The following is a 19549-nucleotide window of genomic DNA, read 5'->3' as shown; positions in this document are numbered from 1 at the left end:
TTCACAGTTCTTCCATTTTTTTTTTTGAGGTTTTTCCTTCTGTTTCAGTAGGGACAGTCGTTGAGATGAAAAGTGTGTTACTGTGCCCTGTACAACTGCCATCCGTCCGACACGATACCCAAAGCAACTGCCAATCAGTTTCGTAGATCATCTCAGTCAAATTGAAATTTTGCCTGTATTTGAAATGATGTTTTTAACTGAAGAGACGAACACAATGGCACAGATCTGTCCCTCCCACTCACAGCAGAGCAGTAATGAAACGGTCCTACCTCTGTGGTTTACCCGGCTTTGTCACGCCTACGAAAACACACGAATACCTTGCAATATAATGCGGCCTAATAAGCCTCCAAACAGCCCACAGCTTGAGTCAACACCCCTGTGATGTGGCCCCAGCTAAAATTAAACATAGGTGGTCTTCGTGCCAGCCCCACTTCATTGATTGGAGTAAACTCCTGGGTTTTTGTGCTGTTGTCCACCTTTAGTACCCAATGAAGAGATAAGACCTGAATTTCAGATTTCTCCGGCCAACAAGAACCTTTCAGTCTCACCGTATTGTTGAAGACCGTTTTCAACCGAATCCCTACCTGATGCAGTGAAAACGACAGTATGTCCTTGGTTTCTTTAGTTAATAGTTTCAGTGTTGAATTACATATTTGATGTATTTTCAATAAAATGTTGACAAAGCATTTCTCTTTTTCTTGTGTATTCTTTCTCAAACTTGGATAAGGTGGTATTATTGGTTGTAAATGTAACTTTTATTTCATTTCCGACGACCTGTGCCGGCAGGAAGATGTTTATTTACAACAGAGAAGTCTTAAGTTCCTTGCTTCTGTCAGACTGCATTTTTTTGTTTTGCATTGCAATTCAATGGTTTATGGATCAAAGTCTGCAGTCTCTTCACCAGAAAACAAAACCTGAATTGAAAATGTTGTGAATAAGATGGAGAAAATGCAATGCCAGTCAATTTACGATTCTGACTAACCTTTAGGTCCACTCCTGACTGTTCAGAAAGCAGTATATTTGTGTTTAAAATATAAAGCGTTTTAACTCACTTTCAGCACACCAGCAGCCTCTTCTCAGCTCTCTCTGCTCATCTGTAGCATCCTGTTAACTGATGATAAAAAAAAAATGTACAAGTACTGAAAGTTCAAAGATTTTGCCCAGAAAAACTTTTTTTTTTTTTGAATTTGTAATTTTTGTTCAGTGCATCTGCAGTTCTGCCATGCTAGTATCTATAGAAGTAGTATCTAATGATGAATGCAGAAAGCAACTTGTCTTTCAGCAAAGGGGTTCCTGGAGGCGACGGCGGGGCGACGACAGCAGGTCAGTCTAAGGTTACAGGAAGTGACGGAGATTTCATCCTGCAAACATCTCAAGAAAATCTGTTTGGAACTGTCTTTCTGCAATATTTCAATCTCAGTGTGGTTTTGAAGGCAAATGGTCACCAAATCCTGGCCTCCCTGTTCATTAATGGTGAATTTTCTGAGTGATGACGAATTAAATACCACATTTTTTTCAGCGTTCTTGCTTCACAGGTCTCTTCCCCACAACTGCCAGAAATCTTCGCACAGTCCATTCATCACATCTCCAAACAAGCTGAAGTCACTCAATTCCGCACAATCCACAGTACTAAAAGTATTAGACAGCTGCAATATTGGCGCCGATTTGTCTTTGGAGTTCTTGGTAACAAAATGACAAAGTATTTGGTGACAAATTCATTTGTCATTTTGTCGTCCTTGACGGTTTCCATATTGATGTCAACATCCATTTCATCGTTCCGAAAACCAAACTTGGCACATTTACTCGATTTTATTTTTCCCTTTTTTTTTTTTTTTTTTTTTTTTTTTACGGTTCAGTATCAATTTTCCTCCACTCCTGGATTTTATTGTTGTTTGTGCAGCTTTGCCCCTCAGGTATCTGCTTTACACCGGCAGGCCGACCCAGCACTATCTCATAAAGCAGGAATACCATGATCCTTATATAGCTTTCCTCAAAGAAGTGATTACAGACTGTTTGATGGCAAAGCCCAGGCCAAGCTGGAGGCCTTAGCGGCACCAACAGGAACCCTGGTTTGATGTACTGACTGAATTTAGAGGTTAGAGAAACAGACTTTGGATCAGAAGTTTTCAGGTTCAAACACCCCAGTGTGGGAGTTTGAGCAAGACTCTTGACCTCAACTGCTTCTTGCACAGCGGCAGGTCAGGGAGCCCAATATGTATACTTAATGCTAAGTAAGTCGATTTTCACAAAAGGAACAAACTACTCTTTCTAAATCTGCACCTTAGATTGTATTGTGGCACAAGAAAACCTACGATTCTAGGATTTGTTGGGACACGGTGAAAGAAGAAATCTGCTTTGTTTATATGCAATAATATGAAGGATGGTCAGTCTTTATCTTCTGTTTTCATTGTTCATTTTCTACTTCTAATACAGTTTGAAGAATTAAAAAAAAAAAATCCAGAAGATGTCATAAACTTTCCTTTTCTCACATTCAACTCACTGGGAATGTCGCCGGTAACCCCTACACACTGAGAGGAGCTCGTTCAGGTTGCTTGGACGAGGAGGAACACCAGCCATGCACGTCTTGTGGTCAGCACAGAATTTGCTGAATGGATTATATATTTGTCTCTAGGTCTGGAAACAACTTGGATTTTTTATGGGATTTTTTTTTTTTACACCAATATTACTAATTGTCCTGATAACTTACGTCTTTGAGTTGTCCTGAAAAAACATATAAGACAGAGGTGAAAAGAGGCAAAGAATTTCTGCTCAGAATGAGTTTCTCTTAATGGACGAGGACAGAAGAAGGTAAAAAAAAAAGAAAAAAGAAAGCTCCAGCAATGGAAAGCAGTGATCATTACAGCTCAATAGACTGTAGCTGCAGAGCTGCAGAATTTACTAAAGCATTTATTCATCACCTCATGACACAATTAATAAAAAACTAAAATATTAGCATACAGGGAGGTTATTAGAATGCACTGTTATGCAGGCATCAGTTCTTTTGACCATCGTTGGGGAGTAAATGATAATAATTGGCTGTTAAAGGAAAGCGACTGCTTGAAGTTTTGTTTCCAACACTTGATGTTTTGGAAGACAGACCAGCCAGCGTGACGGCACGAGTGCACGGAGCGGCGGCTGGAGATGATCTTCAGCCGACTGCTGAAGTCACAGTCACACGCAGCATCGGGAGGTTGCATCAGCACCATGTCGAGCATGAATTTCAAGCACTCTGCTCAACTGTCAATGGGCCGTGACTCTCGCAGTGGGCTCCACCAGCGGCGCTGCTTTCTGAGTGGCAAACTGAAGTATTTGTGACGGGGGTGTCTCCCGGTCAGTGCCGGGAGCTCGATCCGCTTTCTGCTGATTCCTGTCGTCTGGATGCAAAACTCGGAAAAGACATGAGAAAGCAAAGGAGAAGGCAGGACTGTGATACCATCAAGAGTGCTGTCAATATAACTGAAGTAAGATTTGACATAACAGTATCTTCCATTCGACAGTGTGTTTTCAACACTACATGGTGTGAAACGACTCGGCGGTGGGCTTCAGAGCCTTTCCATCTGGAGTTTGTGTTTTTTCACTGTAGCTATATGAGCAAAACTCCTTTCCTGCCACAATCCAAAAACTTGCAAAATTTCTAACTTAACCGGTAATTCTAAGTTGACCGTGTGTGAGAATGTGAGTGCATGAGACTGTGTTTGCCCTGTGATGAACTGGTGACCTGTGTGCGCTCTCTCTCCACCCACTGCTGGCTGGGATTGACTCCCTGTAACCTTGAATTGGATACAGACGATGGTTCATGTGAATAATGGTTTTCACTGTGCAGCAGCAAAGTCAAAGTAATGCATAAGGACTTGCAGTATGGAGCTTCTGCTGCCCTGGTCCATGTTCACCGGGATTTCAAGCTTCATCTCTCAATTCAAACACTTGTTAGGTCAACAGGTGAATGCAGATGCTGATGTGTTTGTGTGATATCATTTGTCTCTGTGTTATGCCTGCAGTGCAGTGGCGACTTGTCCAGGCTTTCACCTGGTGTTTGGCAGCAGGGCTGCTGGAATCGAGCCCACAGAACAGAAGGAAAGCTGCTGCCAGAAGAAGACTCAGCTACTCCCATCGTCACGGTCACATATCTGTCCTTTAGCTCTTCTAATTTGTGAAATTCAGACATCCACACTCACTACGAGGAGACACTTCTACCATTTTTTGTCAGATCTCCCCTTTGCCCATTATACTTTTCCATAATGAGATCCAGATATTCTTGCATAAGGATGTTAAATCTGAGTATATGACAGTTTGAGCCACCTTTAATTTGGTCACACATATAATGAGATTCACTTTGATTTACAAAAAATCATTTCTAGAATACTTGTTGCATTATTTTTTTGCAGAATCGCTGCATTGTGGACAAATATAACACCCAGTTCTTTTCATAATGTGTTTCACTGTGACTGAACTAAGTGAAACTTCAGTTCGCTGATATACTTTAATAATAATGAGACAATCCCTGAATTCTATCTCCAACCATCTGTGTTTACCCGGTGGGCTCCTTTGGCTCGTTTCTACTGTTCATCTGCATATTAATGTGATACTGATGGCAGGCCAGGGACCCACTCAGGTGGCTCCATACAGAACATTTAACATTCCTCCGTTGGAGGATAAACTGTTAAGAAATAATTAATGGCTTGCACATAGTTGACAGGAGCTAAAAGTTCAAATATGAAAGTAAGTCAGGACGTTACTGCTGGCAGTGAAACATGGCCGCCGCCTACAGTCGCACACATCTACATAGACATTTTGTGCCTTGCTCATGAACACTTTTGTATGGAAATGTAATTATTATAAGTCACCATGAAACATGATGATATATTGTAATGAAACTCTCATGAACAAAAACTTTGTTTTTTTTTTTTAGATTTTGCATTAGTAACCTTTCATAATAGTTTTATAGTTATTTTAATATCTCATTAGTGTGAGTGTGTGTGTGAAAGCGAGGGAGAGAAATCACCTAATTTTGGATAAAAATCAATTTTTATGAAGCTCATGTGAATTAACTTCCTTATTAATTTTTGAGGTCACATTATTTCTAAATATGATTTTTATAGTGACTTACCAGAATTAGACTGAGTTTTACTGTAATTACAAGTATATTCGACTAAAGCTGCTTGAAAAGTAAAAACTGGCCTAATATCTGAATATCTAAGAGGCACATTGACCACAACAAAGAGAGAGACTGTTATTGTTTCACACATTTTGAAATCCACCAACCCCATAAAGCTGGCCATAGTCGCTCACAGTGTATCGTGTTGTTTTTCTCTGAAAATGTGACACGGAGCTGCTGCATCTGCCAAATGTACAAGTGGCTGAAATAATGGAAAGGGAGAAAAGAAAAAAAAAAACCAAATCAGTCAAGTGAGAAGAAGAGAAACACTGAATCTCTGAGTCACTGTAGTGTGAACTGGTTTACTTAACCTTGGCATTGGGCTCCCCGCTCTATCTCAGTATATAAGGACGGGCCCTGCGGTGCATACAGCGCTAAGACGTGTCTTTGATTGTTAGTGTGACTCCTCTGCTGTAAACTGGCTAAAAACATGGCCTGCTCTTTCAGCTGCGTGCGGCTTGTGATGCTTCTGTTCACTGTTCTGCAGACGCCTCCAGCTGATGAAGCCATGAGCTTTAACTGTGAGTATGCAGCGGCTGTTTTCCTAATATGACTAGTTTGAGGCAAAGACATTGGAGTTTGGAAACTTGTGTTATTTATTGAATATAGGAAATGAAATTAGATCTGTGGCTCAATTTGTGTCTGTATCATTTTACTTTACATGAATGCTCAAGTCTTTAGGCCGTCCATGAATAATGAGAAACTGTCTGACTTCTGAAACATTGGCTCATTTTTAATGCACTGTTTTTACCCTTCCTGTACTGGTTTAAAACAAAAAAAAAGATATTTAAATTTGAGGTTTTATCTAATCAGTGAACAATGACAGCAAGTGGATTTATCTGAGCAGGACCGTGATGAGCCAGTCTATTCCAGCTGAGGGGCGACTCGACACACCGTGACCTTTGTCCACATCAGCTGATGTGGTCTGAGTTACTCGTTAGCATGTATCTGACAGAGGAAATGCAAATTCTAATATAATTTCTTCCTTTGAAATGTCAGAAGTTTTTGTCTGTCCCAGCGTTTCCAAATGCTCAACCTTTTACATTTTTCCGAATTTACATGACAATATGACAGATCCTGCAAATACTGCGCAGTGTTTTGTAACCCACACTGTTGCTTTGTTTAATGTAGTGGATTTTGTCAATGAAAGCAAAACACAAAGCGGTGGGGGGATATGATACTATGGTTTGACTCGCTATGTGGCAGACCTATATTATTAACTCTTAAATAGTTGTGTAACAATGTAAGCACTGAAAATATAAAAATGAAAGTAATGCTGCACAATATTATTGGCTATTATTGTCAAAGTAATGATAAGTTGAAGCCACAAAAGTGTGAGAACCGGTGAGAACCCATCTGAACTTATAAAGACAAATGTAGGTAAATTTACTGAATGTATTTCATGTTGCTGTCAGGACCACTGAGTTAGTTCAGGTTTAAATGCTCCAACTCTGTGTAAACGGGTGAAAGCACAACCTTTCTAAAAACACTGCTGCTCCTCATGTGTGACATGGTCGTGCTTCGCTGTCTGTTTATATGAATGTCAGTGTATTTCACTCTGTGAATATTTAAACCATTAAAAACCACCTCATGGCCTGGCATGCTAACGGAACCATTTCAAGCATTTCTGCCATTTCTGTGTCAGTGGACATCATTTTCAAAATAACATGAAACTTTTCTCAAATGAAAACCCACAAACTATGCGTTTCGACTGAAAGGTCGTATAATTGAGACTTCAGTGTCTTCATGTATTACAAAAATATTGAGTAACAAACCTATTAAGCAGAAAGCATTATTTCCTATACTGGTGATACCAGTATTTTACACAGTATCCTGTATTGCATACAGTCACTGGCTTCACAGTGAACATTTGGTAACTTCAGTGATGACTGTTTTTTGATGTCTTTCTGTTTCTCTTCCAGCCTCGTCCATAAAAGAATTACTCATGGCGTCACATAAAGAAAGCCTTCAGATTGTAAAGGAAGTCTCCCTCCACTCCACAAAACGGTCATTAACTGTCGGATAAATAATAACTTTGTCTACACCCTTAACAAAGCGTTTCCTGCTCGGGAAGAATGAAAAGAACCAAAACGCTCTTTTTATCTGTCATTTTCTCCACACAGACGGAGCACAGCCTCATCTTCCTCTCGTGTATTTACATTCCACCGGCAAACTGAGCCCGAGACCCTGGAGATTTCCCGAGCCGCAGAGGTTTTTCAAACAACTCTGCAAGTCTTGAAGAACAGAACAAAACAGAGATATAAAAGGGATGTCACAGCAGCAGGTAGATTTGCCTTCTTTCATTAAGTTCAGCCTCCACAGGGACAAAACTTAAAGAAACGGTTGGTACCGTGGCATCAAATGAATTCAACACAATCAAAATTCCTAATTGGCTTTTTCTAACCAGACCTACAGAACACAGCAAAATTTAAATCGACGCGCACTTTCACAAAAAGAGACATTTTCCATTACTGTTTCACTTTCTAACTTGTCTCCTTTCTGATAGACTCCCTTCAGTTCCACTTATCTGTGTTAACTCTACAATGTTGCTGCGATAGAGATGCTGTCATGGGAAGATGTGGAGCTGATTGCAGAGATGTCTCGGTGTCCCTCCGCGACACATCCAGCCGACTGTCAACAGACTCATCTCAGCAAGTACCGCTCGATATCAGGAGTCTGCAACAACAGGTAGCCGAACGACTTCTGATGTGTCAGACGACCCAAAACGTGGTGATAACAAGCCATATATAGTACGTGTTGTGAAAGAGAGAGATTCACACTGAAACCAGACATCTAAAGAAGTCCTGTTTGTCAAAAAGAGAGATGAAAATTAAATTGTTTAGTGGAATTAAATTAGTTGTCCTCTAGTAACTTTGGCGATTCTGGCAGGAGTGAAAGATGAAGTGAGGTGGTGCAACAATTACTGAAGAAAGGAAGGTGGATGGATGGCTTGATGAAACAAAGAATTTTGTAAAACATATTGTTAAATGCTTTTTTCACATGTGGTCTGAGTTCAGCACAACTCGTCTCACCTCAGGTCCTCTTTTCAGTTAGTCCTTTTAGATCTCTTGTGTTAGGCGACCAACGGTCATCCTGATCAGACCCTTAGGTACTTCACCTCAACATGGAAGAGGAAGGATCCATTTAGAGGACAACATTTCAAATGAAAACCAATTATTTTAGCATCATTGATTCAGAAAATGTTTGCGTTTACATGGCAATGTTACACCGAAATAGCAAAAATGCTGAAAATGAAGGAGTTAGCATGCTGGGTCTTGACATGGCACCGTTGGTTGTTTTTGTATTAAACCACACAAACGTGCACAAAGAACAATACACTATAGGTAGAATTGTGTTGCTCTTATGGTTGACTCTTGATTGACAGATCAATCAAGTCTCAGGAGAATATGAACTGGGAGTCATGCAATTCAGTCACAATTACCTGCACAATTACGGGCCACAGGGACTGAACCCAGCCGTAGATGGTGTTTTTAGGTGAACACCTTGTGGCTTACATACGCTCTCTTGCAAAATCCAAGCAGCCTTGTGGTGTCGTTGGCCCCATAACATAAATTTCAGACCTTTTTAAAATAGAAATATGTCCCATGTAGTAATGAGGGGATGTAAAAAAAAATGTCCTCATTAGTGTCACTTTAACATTAAATGCCATCGCAGTGAAATTGCTAATGATTCAATTTACATGTAGCATTTAACTTTTACTTGACAGTACACTGACTTGACCTGACATAATGAAGCTGGGGCTGGTCTTTGAGCTGATGGAGCTGCTGTTTTTCCAGTCTAAATTGCAGTAAGAAAGACTATCCCGCTGTTTTCTTGATTTGTTGATGGGTTTATTGGAATTGCTTTAAAAAAAAAAAAAAAAAAAAAAAAGCAGCATGAGTTTACGATCACAGAGAGGCAGAGCGAAGTGACACCAACGGCTGATGTGTCTGAGCAATCAAAACCGTTCTAAGTAAGTGATGATAATTGAAGGAAAATGGAAGAAAAAAAGACTTGTCACATCTGAGGAGATCTGCTGGAGACTTGATGTGTTTGTCAGCTGATGGAGCACAAACATCAATATCTGCGGTTCTGCTGCACTGACTGCAATCTGACAGCTTTGTAGGAGTGCAATGCTGAACCGGTGGTGTGTCGCTGGATTAAGAACACTGATGAAACAGTGAGGCGTGTTTTATTTTCTCCCTCCTTATAAAAAGGTTCCCTTATAATTTGTTCCTACCCACAAATACACACTGTAGATCTGACTACAGTCTGTCAGTCACAGTGAAAAGCATTTCATTATCAAACCTATTGGAGATCACTTCTGAGCACAATAATAATACCTCTAAGAGTATGAAATCTTGATAAAACTTTGGAGGAAAACACTGATGCTTCATTCAGGGGAGGCATACTGTACCCTTCATGCAGAGCAGTATTTTTTTGGACACACTTCACTATTCCCTTTGTCAGGCAAAATCCTCGCTGGGGAGCGGCCAACACAGCCATGGTCAGATGGCTTCCAGCTGAATACGAAGATGGGCAGAGAGAACCCAAAGGCTGGAACCGAGAACGGCTTCATAATGGATTCCAACTTCCCTCGGTAATCTACAAAACACTGGCCCGACGGACCCACAAGTCCCAGCAGAGAAATTACAGTAGAAATGAACCCAGCTCACCCTGTGAAACACCAAGTTAATGTAGTTTTCCATTTATATTTTCTCTAACCTGTTTCACAACTGATAAAGTCCACAACAATTTGGGAAGGGCAGCAGTGTGTGTGAGATGACACAGATTAGGTCTGTATTTGAATATTGCAGCCGATGCTTTAACAAAGGCTGCCTGCACAGTGTTTAAAAAAAAAAAAAAAAAAAAAAGAGTTCCCAGACATGTGGATAAACATTACTTTCTGAAATTGTTGCGCTCGCATTGACATTTCAGTCTTAATTTATTCAGTCATTACGCAGAGTGAGGCTTGTAGTAGTGGAACTCATCTAATATGCATCAGTCATATCCTACAGTTTACCTCAATGTATGAGAGCCGTAATTAACCAAAGTGTTCCAGTGAATTAATGATGTTTGATCTCATCATTCCATTCCCTATTAACAGAGGTCAGTAAATAACATCTAGGATAATTGATGTGTTGCATAATTTATTTTTAATAGTTGCCAGCTTTCTTTTTATTGTAGAAATTACGAATGTCTCGGACACGTCAGAGACCTCTTAGTCGGGTTAAAACCATTTATCTATTTATATAAGAGAAGTTAATAAATCACAGAATGAACTACTTTGGCCTTTCAAAGAAAGTAACTCAATTTCTCTAATGAAGCTGTACTTTCTGTCATCCTGAGTCTGAAATCCCACTTTGTCAACAGCCTCGGAAAGTCAGCAGAGAAATACTGAGGAGCTCCTCTAAGCCGATTGATGAGGATTATTCTCAAATGCTTGTGGAGTGGGGCCAGTACATTGACCACGACGTCACCTTTACCCCTCAGAGCGCCGGAGTCTCTCCTGAAGCCGACTGTTTGAACTCATGTGAAAACGTGCATCCGTGTTTTCCCATCCAGGTAAAGTCATTAGTTCACGTTTGTGTTATTTACATTGCATGCTGGGATTTATAGTCATCCGAATAAGTTGTTTTTGGAGTCATTGTCAACTTGTACTTAATTAAAGTTGATTAATTAAAGAGTAGTGCATTGTACATAAGACTGAATACGATCAGTCTTGAGTTAGGTGCACACAGATGTAAAAAGTGGCCCCTTTAAAACTGGTGCAAAAAATGGGGAATCTTCGCTTGGATTTAAAACTTCTTGAGCACCAGAATCACAAAGGGTCCGAATGGAAAATTGCACATCATCGACACTCATCCTGAACAAAGGTACTCTACCCCTTCTCTCCTATAACTTAAAAAAAAGTCTGTTTGCAGATGATACCACTGTTGTGGAGACGATATCAAGCCACATGTAAACAATCTGACAAACTATCAAATATTTATACGGACAAAAACCAGAGACCGTACATCTAATCATCCATAGAAAGCCCCAACTCCCCTGCCTGCCCTGCCTGTACTGTGTGATCCTGTAGCTCTAAACAGGAAGGACCTGAGTGGGTCACGAGAGTGTGGAGCACATCATTAACAAACTGCTACCCTCCCCTCAGAGACTTTTACAAGCCCGGTATATAGCTGCATTTCTACAGTAGGTACACATCGCCTGTTGCTCTGTTGAACTCTGGAAGGAGTTGCAGACTCGAACAAATAGACTAAAAAAAATAAAAAATAAATACTGAAACTGCCAACCCGCTAACCCCACAACCCCTCGACACAAGACCTGAGGGGCAGCAACCCTTAATCTCTTATATTCAACATGTTCTATTTATTACCGAAAAAAGATTTTTTTCCTGTTATTTTGTAAAAATGATGCTACATTGTATGATGGTTCCATTTAGGATAAAATGCGACACGTCTGCTCTTTGCTGGTGCCATTTCTCTTCGATCGTGATATTTGTGAAATACATGCACCTCTGATCTGCTGAAAACATTTTAGGCCTTTTAAAAGCTCTTCTTTGCCGTATATTTTGGATGAATCTATCGAGACTCTCAGGACCAGAATAAAATGGCAGTTCTTCAAAATCTACACCACTTATAGTTAATTTTCCTCACAGAGGATTCATTTATTTGAGGCCATTTGGAGGTGTTTCTTAAAGTCCTTGCCATTCTCAAAAGTGTCCTGAGTGTCTTTCCAAAGGCTTTAGAGAGCTCTTTAGATCTTCTCGTGACGGAAGCCCACATTTCAATAGCAAAGAGAAGCGCAGAGCCTAAATGTCAGAGGTTTAAATAAGAAAGGTTTCCCTTGTCAGGCACTAACAAGGTTCTATTCATTTTGCTTTATCTGGCACACCTGCTTTGGATTAATGGATTTAGATCTGTGCTAATGGCAGCACTTTCCCATGTGACTGCTGCTGTATTTTTATTGTTTTAATTAGGAAAATAACTGCAAGTGATCGTTTTATATGTGCCATCTGTTATGAAGAAGTTACATGATTAATTGGTTCAGCTACAAAGCCGCCAAAATATTTAGTGGTCTAAATATGTGAAATAAACCCCAAGACTTCATTAAATTAATGAGACTGAGCAGATTTTATCACTCTATTATTTATCTGTTGAAAATATGAACAGTTTATCCTGTACTGTTGTACCACTGTTGTACTTTATTACCTTCTAAAATTCTGGTATCATAATTATAACCATGATGGAAGGCCATATTGTTGACCTTACAGCACTGAAGTTTAATGTTTTGGTACAGATGATATTTGGCTCCAGTGAAGACCTGAGAGTTATAAATTAGGTGATGTTGAAACAACATTTTCAAGTGAGAACTGAGAACTTCTGTTGCACTTTGTGTGTCCATGTACATCACAATGGGGCTTGCTGAGAATCCAGGTTATTGACAACAGCTCTCAAGATGGAGCTTTTCCAGAACTTTTTAAAAACACTCTGACTCCATGGAAACGAGGGAAAATTGCAACTTATCTGAAACGCTGCTACTGAGCATGTGTACCACCATGGCGAGAGTCAATAGTTCCTCTGCCACATGTGCAAGTAAATGGACAATGCCAATAATGGTGTCCTCTAGAGTGACATGGCTGTCAGTCCATATTCTTCTAGAACTTGACAGTTTTAGAGCTGAAAGTCATATGACATCAACAACAATCAAAGTCCAGGTACTTGTTCATTCTTGTAGTGGATTGTTCTCTGCAGGCGTGTCGCTCCATGACATGAGCAAACAGCACCCACTCGTCCCCTTACAGGAGAAGTGCATAATTTTCTGCATTTCTTCCGTTTCCATGTGCATGGACATGGTTTTTAAAACAACGTAAACACAAAACTTCTCAAAAAAAAAAAAAAAAAAAAAACGCAAAAAAAGATGCATTTTCACTTGAAAGATTGTCATGTAAATGGTGCCTAAGTGTCCTCTCAATAATGTGCCTCACTCCTTTCTGATTCCATGATGATCACAAGAAACACATCCAGTGTTTTTGCTTCCACAGATAGATGACGACGATGTCGCTGGCGCACAGGGCTGCATACCTTTTTATCGCTCTGCACCAGGCTGCTTTGTCAGTGTTGGCTGTGATATAGGACAGGCCCTGCAGCAGCAACAGATAAATGCCATCACATCATTCATGGATGCATCAGTTGTGTACGGCCACACTCCAACCCTGGAGAACCTCCTACGTGACCTTTCTGGACAGAATGGAAAACTTGCAGTCAACGACCGATTCGAGGATCCCAGAGGGAGACCGTACCTCCCTTTTGTGGCCACGCTGCCGTCGGCCTGCCAGCAGGATGGGAAGGGTCACAGGGTGGACTGTTTCAATGCGGGAGACAGCCGTGTCAACGAGGGCCTGCCTCTGATCGCCTTGCATACTCTGTGGCTCAGGGAACACAATCGAATCGCAGGAGAACTGAAACACATTAATGGTCACTGGAGCGCAGAGACTTTATACCAAGAGACCCGCAAGATTATCGGCGCTCTGCACCAGGTAGGTGCACAAATTCCATCAATACAGTAAACCACAGCTTTTCACTTAATGTAGTTTCTACATGAAAGTATGTTTGTGTATATTAATCACGTGCTATGCCTGTGCTATGCTGCTGGAAGGAATGTTTGCATTGTTTTTTTTAGTAGAACATTTTACTGTATTGATCAGTTATTATATGCTCACACTCAACTTGATCAAATGAACATTATTTTTTCTCTCTCATTTATTCCAAAAGCTGCAACAACTTCCTGAACTACAAAAGCAACAGCTTTGAAAGCTCATGGAACTTTTTAGCAGAAATCCTTGAATCCCCTGAGATCCCTGAGAACTGTATTTAATTCAAATATAACTTTCAGTTCACAATTACTGTCTGGAAAAGGCATGTTTGCTTCAGTTTCTGAAGTTAAATGTACAAACCGCTTAGGTGTTTTAGCAGTGAGGTTGAAAAAGAGTCACTCAAAATTATTCTGTCTTCATTCACTCAAAAGCAAAAATTAGCCTGACAGTTATCAGAATACTGAATATTCACATGATTCAAGAGGATGAGCCTGAAGGGGTCTATTGGTCTTAGGACCATTAGAAAATAACAGTGTGAAACATTCCCCAGGACCTTATTCATCATGATAACATGGGTAGTATTGTGACATTTTGCTGTTTGTTGGTGGTTTAAACATCAAATAATCTAGGGTAAGTTTTAGAAAAGACAATCGTTTGGGTCAGAAAAGAGGCATTTTGGTCTGAACCCAAATATGAACACACTTGTAAATGTTGTTAGTAAGAGGTTTCTAGCTTTAGATACCACAGTTTGGAGATGAAAGACTTGTGTTTTCACTTTCTTCTTCTTCTTCTTCAAATAGATTTCTTTTGCATCATTTAATTGCTTTTGTCATAAATGGCTCACTATTTGTCTTGAAACAGGTTTAATGCTAGTGCATATTATGCATTGTTGTTTTTATTTTTATGAATGGCCTCTAAACATTTTTATTCAACAAAAAGCATTGTTATACCTGTCTGTTGTTTACTCTAGCAGTGGCAAAACCTTTAGCTTGCGCTATTGGTTTGCAGTTGCCTCAAAGTTAGAACTCATAGCTGGTTACTTCAAGACAGTCCATCTTTTCTTCTCCAAACTTTACTTTGTGCTGTTGGATGTGAGCGTTGGCTCAAAGACTGAGGAAGCGCACCTCGAATCCTTTGTTTTCACACTACAGGGACATTTCTCACTGAAGTGTTTTCAAAATCTTCTCAATTCTCTGTTAACTTTAGACAATCAATTCTTCCAGTACCAGAGAAAGAAAGTTGATGCCTTTATCATATAAAAGGTGGCTTCTAAACAGACTTTGCATTGCTTTCCCAAAGAGCTTCACTTTTTGCACTTTCTGAACCCTCTTCTATCAGCAGGACTGCCCTCACATTCAGACTGCCTCACATTCATTTCTGCTGTGAAAATGTGAAAAAAAAAAAAGAAAAAAAAAGTTCACCACATTTGTCTTTTACATTGTTTGAGGGCCTCATTTGATCAGTTTGATTGTGCCTAGTCTACTTTCTGTCTGGATTCTTTTTTCTCTAAAAAATGAAGTGGTTCGAATTCTATCTTTAAAAGATAGAAATACTTACTTTCCTCCTGTTTTTTAGGTTATCCTAGGTTTTCCTCTGCTATCTGTACTTTCTGAGTCACAAATGAAGCTTATAATTACAATTTATTTAGCGCTCCGTAATAAAATTACATGCAGCTTCTTTCCCATTAAAAGACTCTCAAACAGGCTAGGAGATCAAATTTGGTGGTGGCAGCATGCATACTAATGGTGGTTCAGGGCTGATAATGATGAGAAATTACGCAAGGGTCACACTGTGGATTTAATGGGGCCATGACAATTCCAATTTTTGGCAATATTGGGAAAAATTGACAGCCGAATGCAGAGGCACATGTGCGTTTAGCAGCCAGCCCCCCCATTCCAGTCCTGGATGACCCAGCCTTCTCCCACTTAATCTCCTCCTCTCAATTCTTGTCAATCTTCACTCATCAAATACAAGATTCCCAGCGATTGTGGATGTCTTGTACTTTTCAATCCAGACATGTTGGACGATATCGACACAACTGATGTATACCATTAGTGCTAAGAGATACAAGTGAAGCACTGATAATATCAAAAACCAAAGTGTTTTCCAGCCATAAAGCTTCTACTGAGGAAACAAAGTCGTGCCTGAGGGAAAACAAAGTAATCAGGCATTTATGAGTCTTGTGATTTCAGAATCTGCAGATGCCAAGGAGCATAAGAACGTTGCAATCACACACTATATGAGGAGGGCAAGCTGATACGAATGATCTAGAGAGGAGCTGTTTTTAGAAGAAAAATCTAGATTCTTTGTGGTGAGCCTCAAGGTCATTGCAGAGTTCTCCGCAAGTCGAAAAATAAGGCTCAGCTTTTTGTACACATGAAAAGAGAATTCTCCTGTTTATTTATGGCTTTATCAATGGTCAATAAACAGCAGGCATACAGCGAAACTTCACAAAATCAATACAGGGATTAATTCTGATTACCAGCAGTTCTGAGCTGACATTTGCTGAAGCCGACTCCACAAATGACAGTTAGAAAGCCCACACTCTGCACAGCCGTCAGGACCAGCCCAGATATTTATTTCTTCTAAGAAGAAGAAAAAAGTAAAAACTGGGCCTGAGTACTACACTAAAAATTCATCCATCCATCCATCCATCCATCCATCCATTCTTTGATCCACAGATAAGGGAGCAGAAAAAACAAACCCAAACATTCATCTGTGTTAATTCTTGACCTCCCCATGCTCTTTCCAGCCCTCCAAAGGGATAATATCTCCAGCAGGTCTTTTCCTGAGCTCTTGTTGTTCTAGTGTGTGATATCCAAGAGAAAAGAAAATCCATATGGCTACAAATAAGGGTCTGAAACCATCTCCACCAGCCCTTTTCTTTGTGGAAGGGTGGTAGATCTCCTCCTGAAAGGCAGCTTTTATCTGTCCTATACTTTTGGTTATGATCCCAAATGTACAGGTTGGCCATTATTATAAACCAAATCTTTCATCCATGACTTTAGAGCAGGATCTGTTTTACCCCAATGTTTGATTGAAACTTTTGCTGGATATGTAATTCAATCAACAGGAAGACAATTATTGAAAAATACTTTTAATCCCTTTATGAAAATGCACACTGATAATTAGTAAATTCATACAGAAAACGCCTTGGTTCTCACAGCGAGATCATCTCATTTCTGAAGCTCTAAAACCAAGATTTAATGTTTCTGTGATATTCTGCATTCCTGTCTGATACAAGGACTGAGAAATAACAATGACAACTCCTGTAAGCTGAGCCCGACGCACTATAGGCGTCTCCTCTGAAATCTCCTCTCTTTGGGAACGCCTGTGCTGATTCTGCTGACAGCTGCTGTTTTATGTTCAATGAGTGGAAGACTCATTCAGCCATGCATCCACTGCCTTTGCTGTCATTGTAAGCTTTCAAAGGAATCTTTTACAAATCACAACAGAGGTGATGCAGCATTTTCAAACTAGAAATCACAGCAGTACCTTTCATTCCATTACTGTTTGAAGTGGTCTGAAGTAACTCTGTACTTATGTATTTGAAAAATGATGCTGAGCGTGTACGTGATGAGCCAGTTGGCTTGTTTCAAGATTTTAGCATTTTTCAGTTTTGGACAACTGAAACAGGTACTTTAAATCATTTATGATGAAAAGATAAATTAACTGTGGCATTTGCAGCAGATTGAGTGTCTCTGTGCTTTTGGGTGCAGGACATGTTCTCCAGAAATGATCAGCTATTACCCTCTTCTACTGCACATTCTGAAAATGTTGCTCTTACTGGCAGTACCCTCTGACGCCACTGACCAAATCGGTCAGTAGTTAAGGAAGTGAGGAAGTGAACTCTGAAATGGCCCAAACAAAAAAGCATCATGGTAAAATTAAAAACAGGCCTTTCAGAGCCAGATGGAAGGAAGGAATTGACTTCACTTGTTCGATAAATGCAAAGCTCTCAAATGAGCTCAACCTGGTGATTCTTTGACTTGCCAAAACACTTCGGCGCACAGACCAGGATGTCAGACCACCAACCTTGAGAATACGATTTGCTTTTGCTGATCACAGCCTCCTCCCTTCATTATTTTCAGCTTCGGATTGGGAGTTTTATTATTAGTGAGGTAAATGTTGGGTACATACAATCCTCTGAAAAAAAATAATGAAGGCATAATTTTATGGTCACACTCATTGGCTTTACCAAAGCGAGGAGACGACCCTGGAGCTGGGATGCAGAGTTTCCAAAGTGTTTTTGTGCAAAAGGGAAAGTAAGTGTGTAATCGTCATGATTTCAGGTGCTGACATTAGGCTGCAGCAGTGAATTAACAATTGCAGTTTTCAGGTGATTCAGGGACAATACCTGAAGAAAGAGATTTACAATGTAAAAAAAAAAGAAAAAAAAAAAGCAGTGGCATAAGATGTAGGGGGTTTTAAATAATTTCTGAAGGATGAAGCATAAAGCCAGGTAGGGGATTTACATACTGTAGCTGTATAACCATGACCAGCTTGGAAAATCCCTGTATTGGAAGTGCTGCAAAAAAGTGAGACTATCCTGGTGTGACCACATTGCAAACTAGTGTTATCTGCCTTTCTCTGAGAGGGAAAAAAAAAAATCTAAGCTGTGATGAGGAATCACAGAAGTACTGAATCCCTTTGCTTTTGTCTTGAAAATGTCTGAGGAGGAACTTACTATTTCACAACCAAGATATAACAGCACTTCTCGCATACTAAAGACAAATAATCGGTTGACCCATGGGCTTCAGGGCAGTCATGCACAAATACATACATACAGCTTAGGCTTCAAGTAAGAATTTAAGTAAAAACTGCTTTTCTTCAGTTGATTAACAGCTTCAAACTCTGAAAAGTAGACTCATTCCGGCCATTGTTCAAACAGTCATTTGTCATTCAAATGGGCTATTACAAACATATTATTATGCCATATTCATTGCTGAACCAACCACTTATGCCTTTTGCAAAGAAAATGTTTAAGTTGTTGTAGTGTCATGACCCAATGTAAAAGAGGTGCTCCGATTCAGGCTTGTACCTAATAGGCACTGGTCTTATGCTTTTAGAATTGACTCGTCAATTTAATGTGATACATTACACATGTACTTCAAAATATGTCCCAGAAAAACTTTTATTTATTTATTTATTTATTTATTTATTTTGTAGTTCAGGATTTAAGGCATTATGCTATAGTCACCACCACATTTAACATTTCTCAGCATTCAAGTGTTCAGTCCAGTAAAAATCCCTGAAAATGAAAATCTGAGTTTCTATATAACAGTTTTAATCTCAGTGGTTGAAAAGACTGCAATGTGAAAAGTTTACTTATCCTTTTCTATTGGAAGGAAGGAAAAAAATCCCACATCAGATCTGTGCAGCTTATAACAGCTTTCAGCTCACTGTGGTGGTTTGTGGTCCATATGGCTGAATTGAATCTCAACAGCTCTCACCAGGCATCCCTACTTCACCCCAACCCCCAACGTCCCCATCTCATTCCTCCAAGCAGCTGTTACCTACATACAAGCTTACACAATGCTGCTTGGGCTTCAGCTTTCATCCTGCATTTCCCTTCACAAGTCGCTGTATACAAAGCTTTCGTTAAGTGCAGCAACACAACAGAATCTGCCACATAAACAAAAGAAAATTCCAGGCCAAAGCTGATGTGCAATTAGGTAGCAATTGTGTCGTACCTGTTGAGTGTTTCATGGCCGCATTAGCAGGGTGGATGCCAAGTGGGTGTGGATCTACATATACAATGTGTTGTTGCATCCAAAATCTTTAAGTATGAGCAT

At 39.9% G+C, this 19549-nt stretch overlaps 1 protein-coding gene across 1 annotated transcript in view; it reads left to right on the top strand.

The window, feature by feature from the left end:
- Positions 1-1253: 1253 nt before the first annotated feature.
- Positions 1254-19549, top strand: part of tpo (thyroid peroxidase) — a 29707-nt gene continuing 11411 nt past the window's right edge. Inside the window, exons 1-7 of the mRNA XM_030117500.1 lie at positions 1254-1323; positions 7078-7162; positions 7279-7439; positions 7714-7843; positions 9626-9755; positions 10529-10720; positions 13203-13697. Of these exons, the coding sequence (XP_029973360.1) occupies positions 1254-1323; positions 7078-7162; positions 7279-7439; positions 7714-7843; positions 9626-9755; positions 10529-10720; positions 13203-13697 (1263 nt within the window). The remainder of the gene's footprint in view (positions 1324-7077; positions 7163-7278; positions 7440-7713; positions 7844-9625; positions 9756-10528; positions 10721-13202; positions 13698-19549) is intronic.

Source organism: Salarias fasciatus, chromosome 19 (assembly GCF_902148845.1).
Source record: "Salarias fasciatus chromosome 19, fSalaFa1.1, whole genome shotgun sequence".
Lineage (NCBI taxonomy): Eukaryota > Metazoa > Chordata > Actinopteri > Blenniiformes > Blenniidae > Salarias > Salarias fasciatus.
Note: the sequence above shows the minus strand (reverse complement) of the source record. Positions and strands in the feature narration are given on the sequence as shown.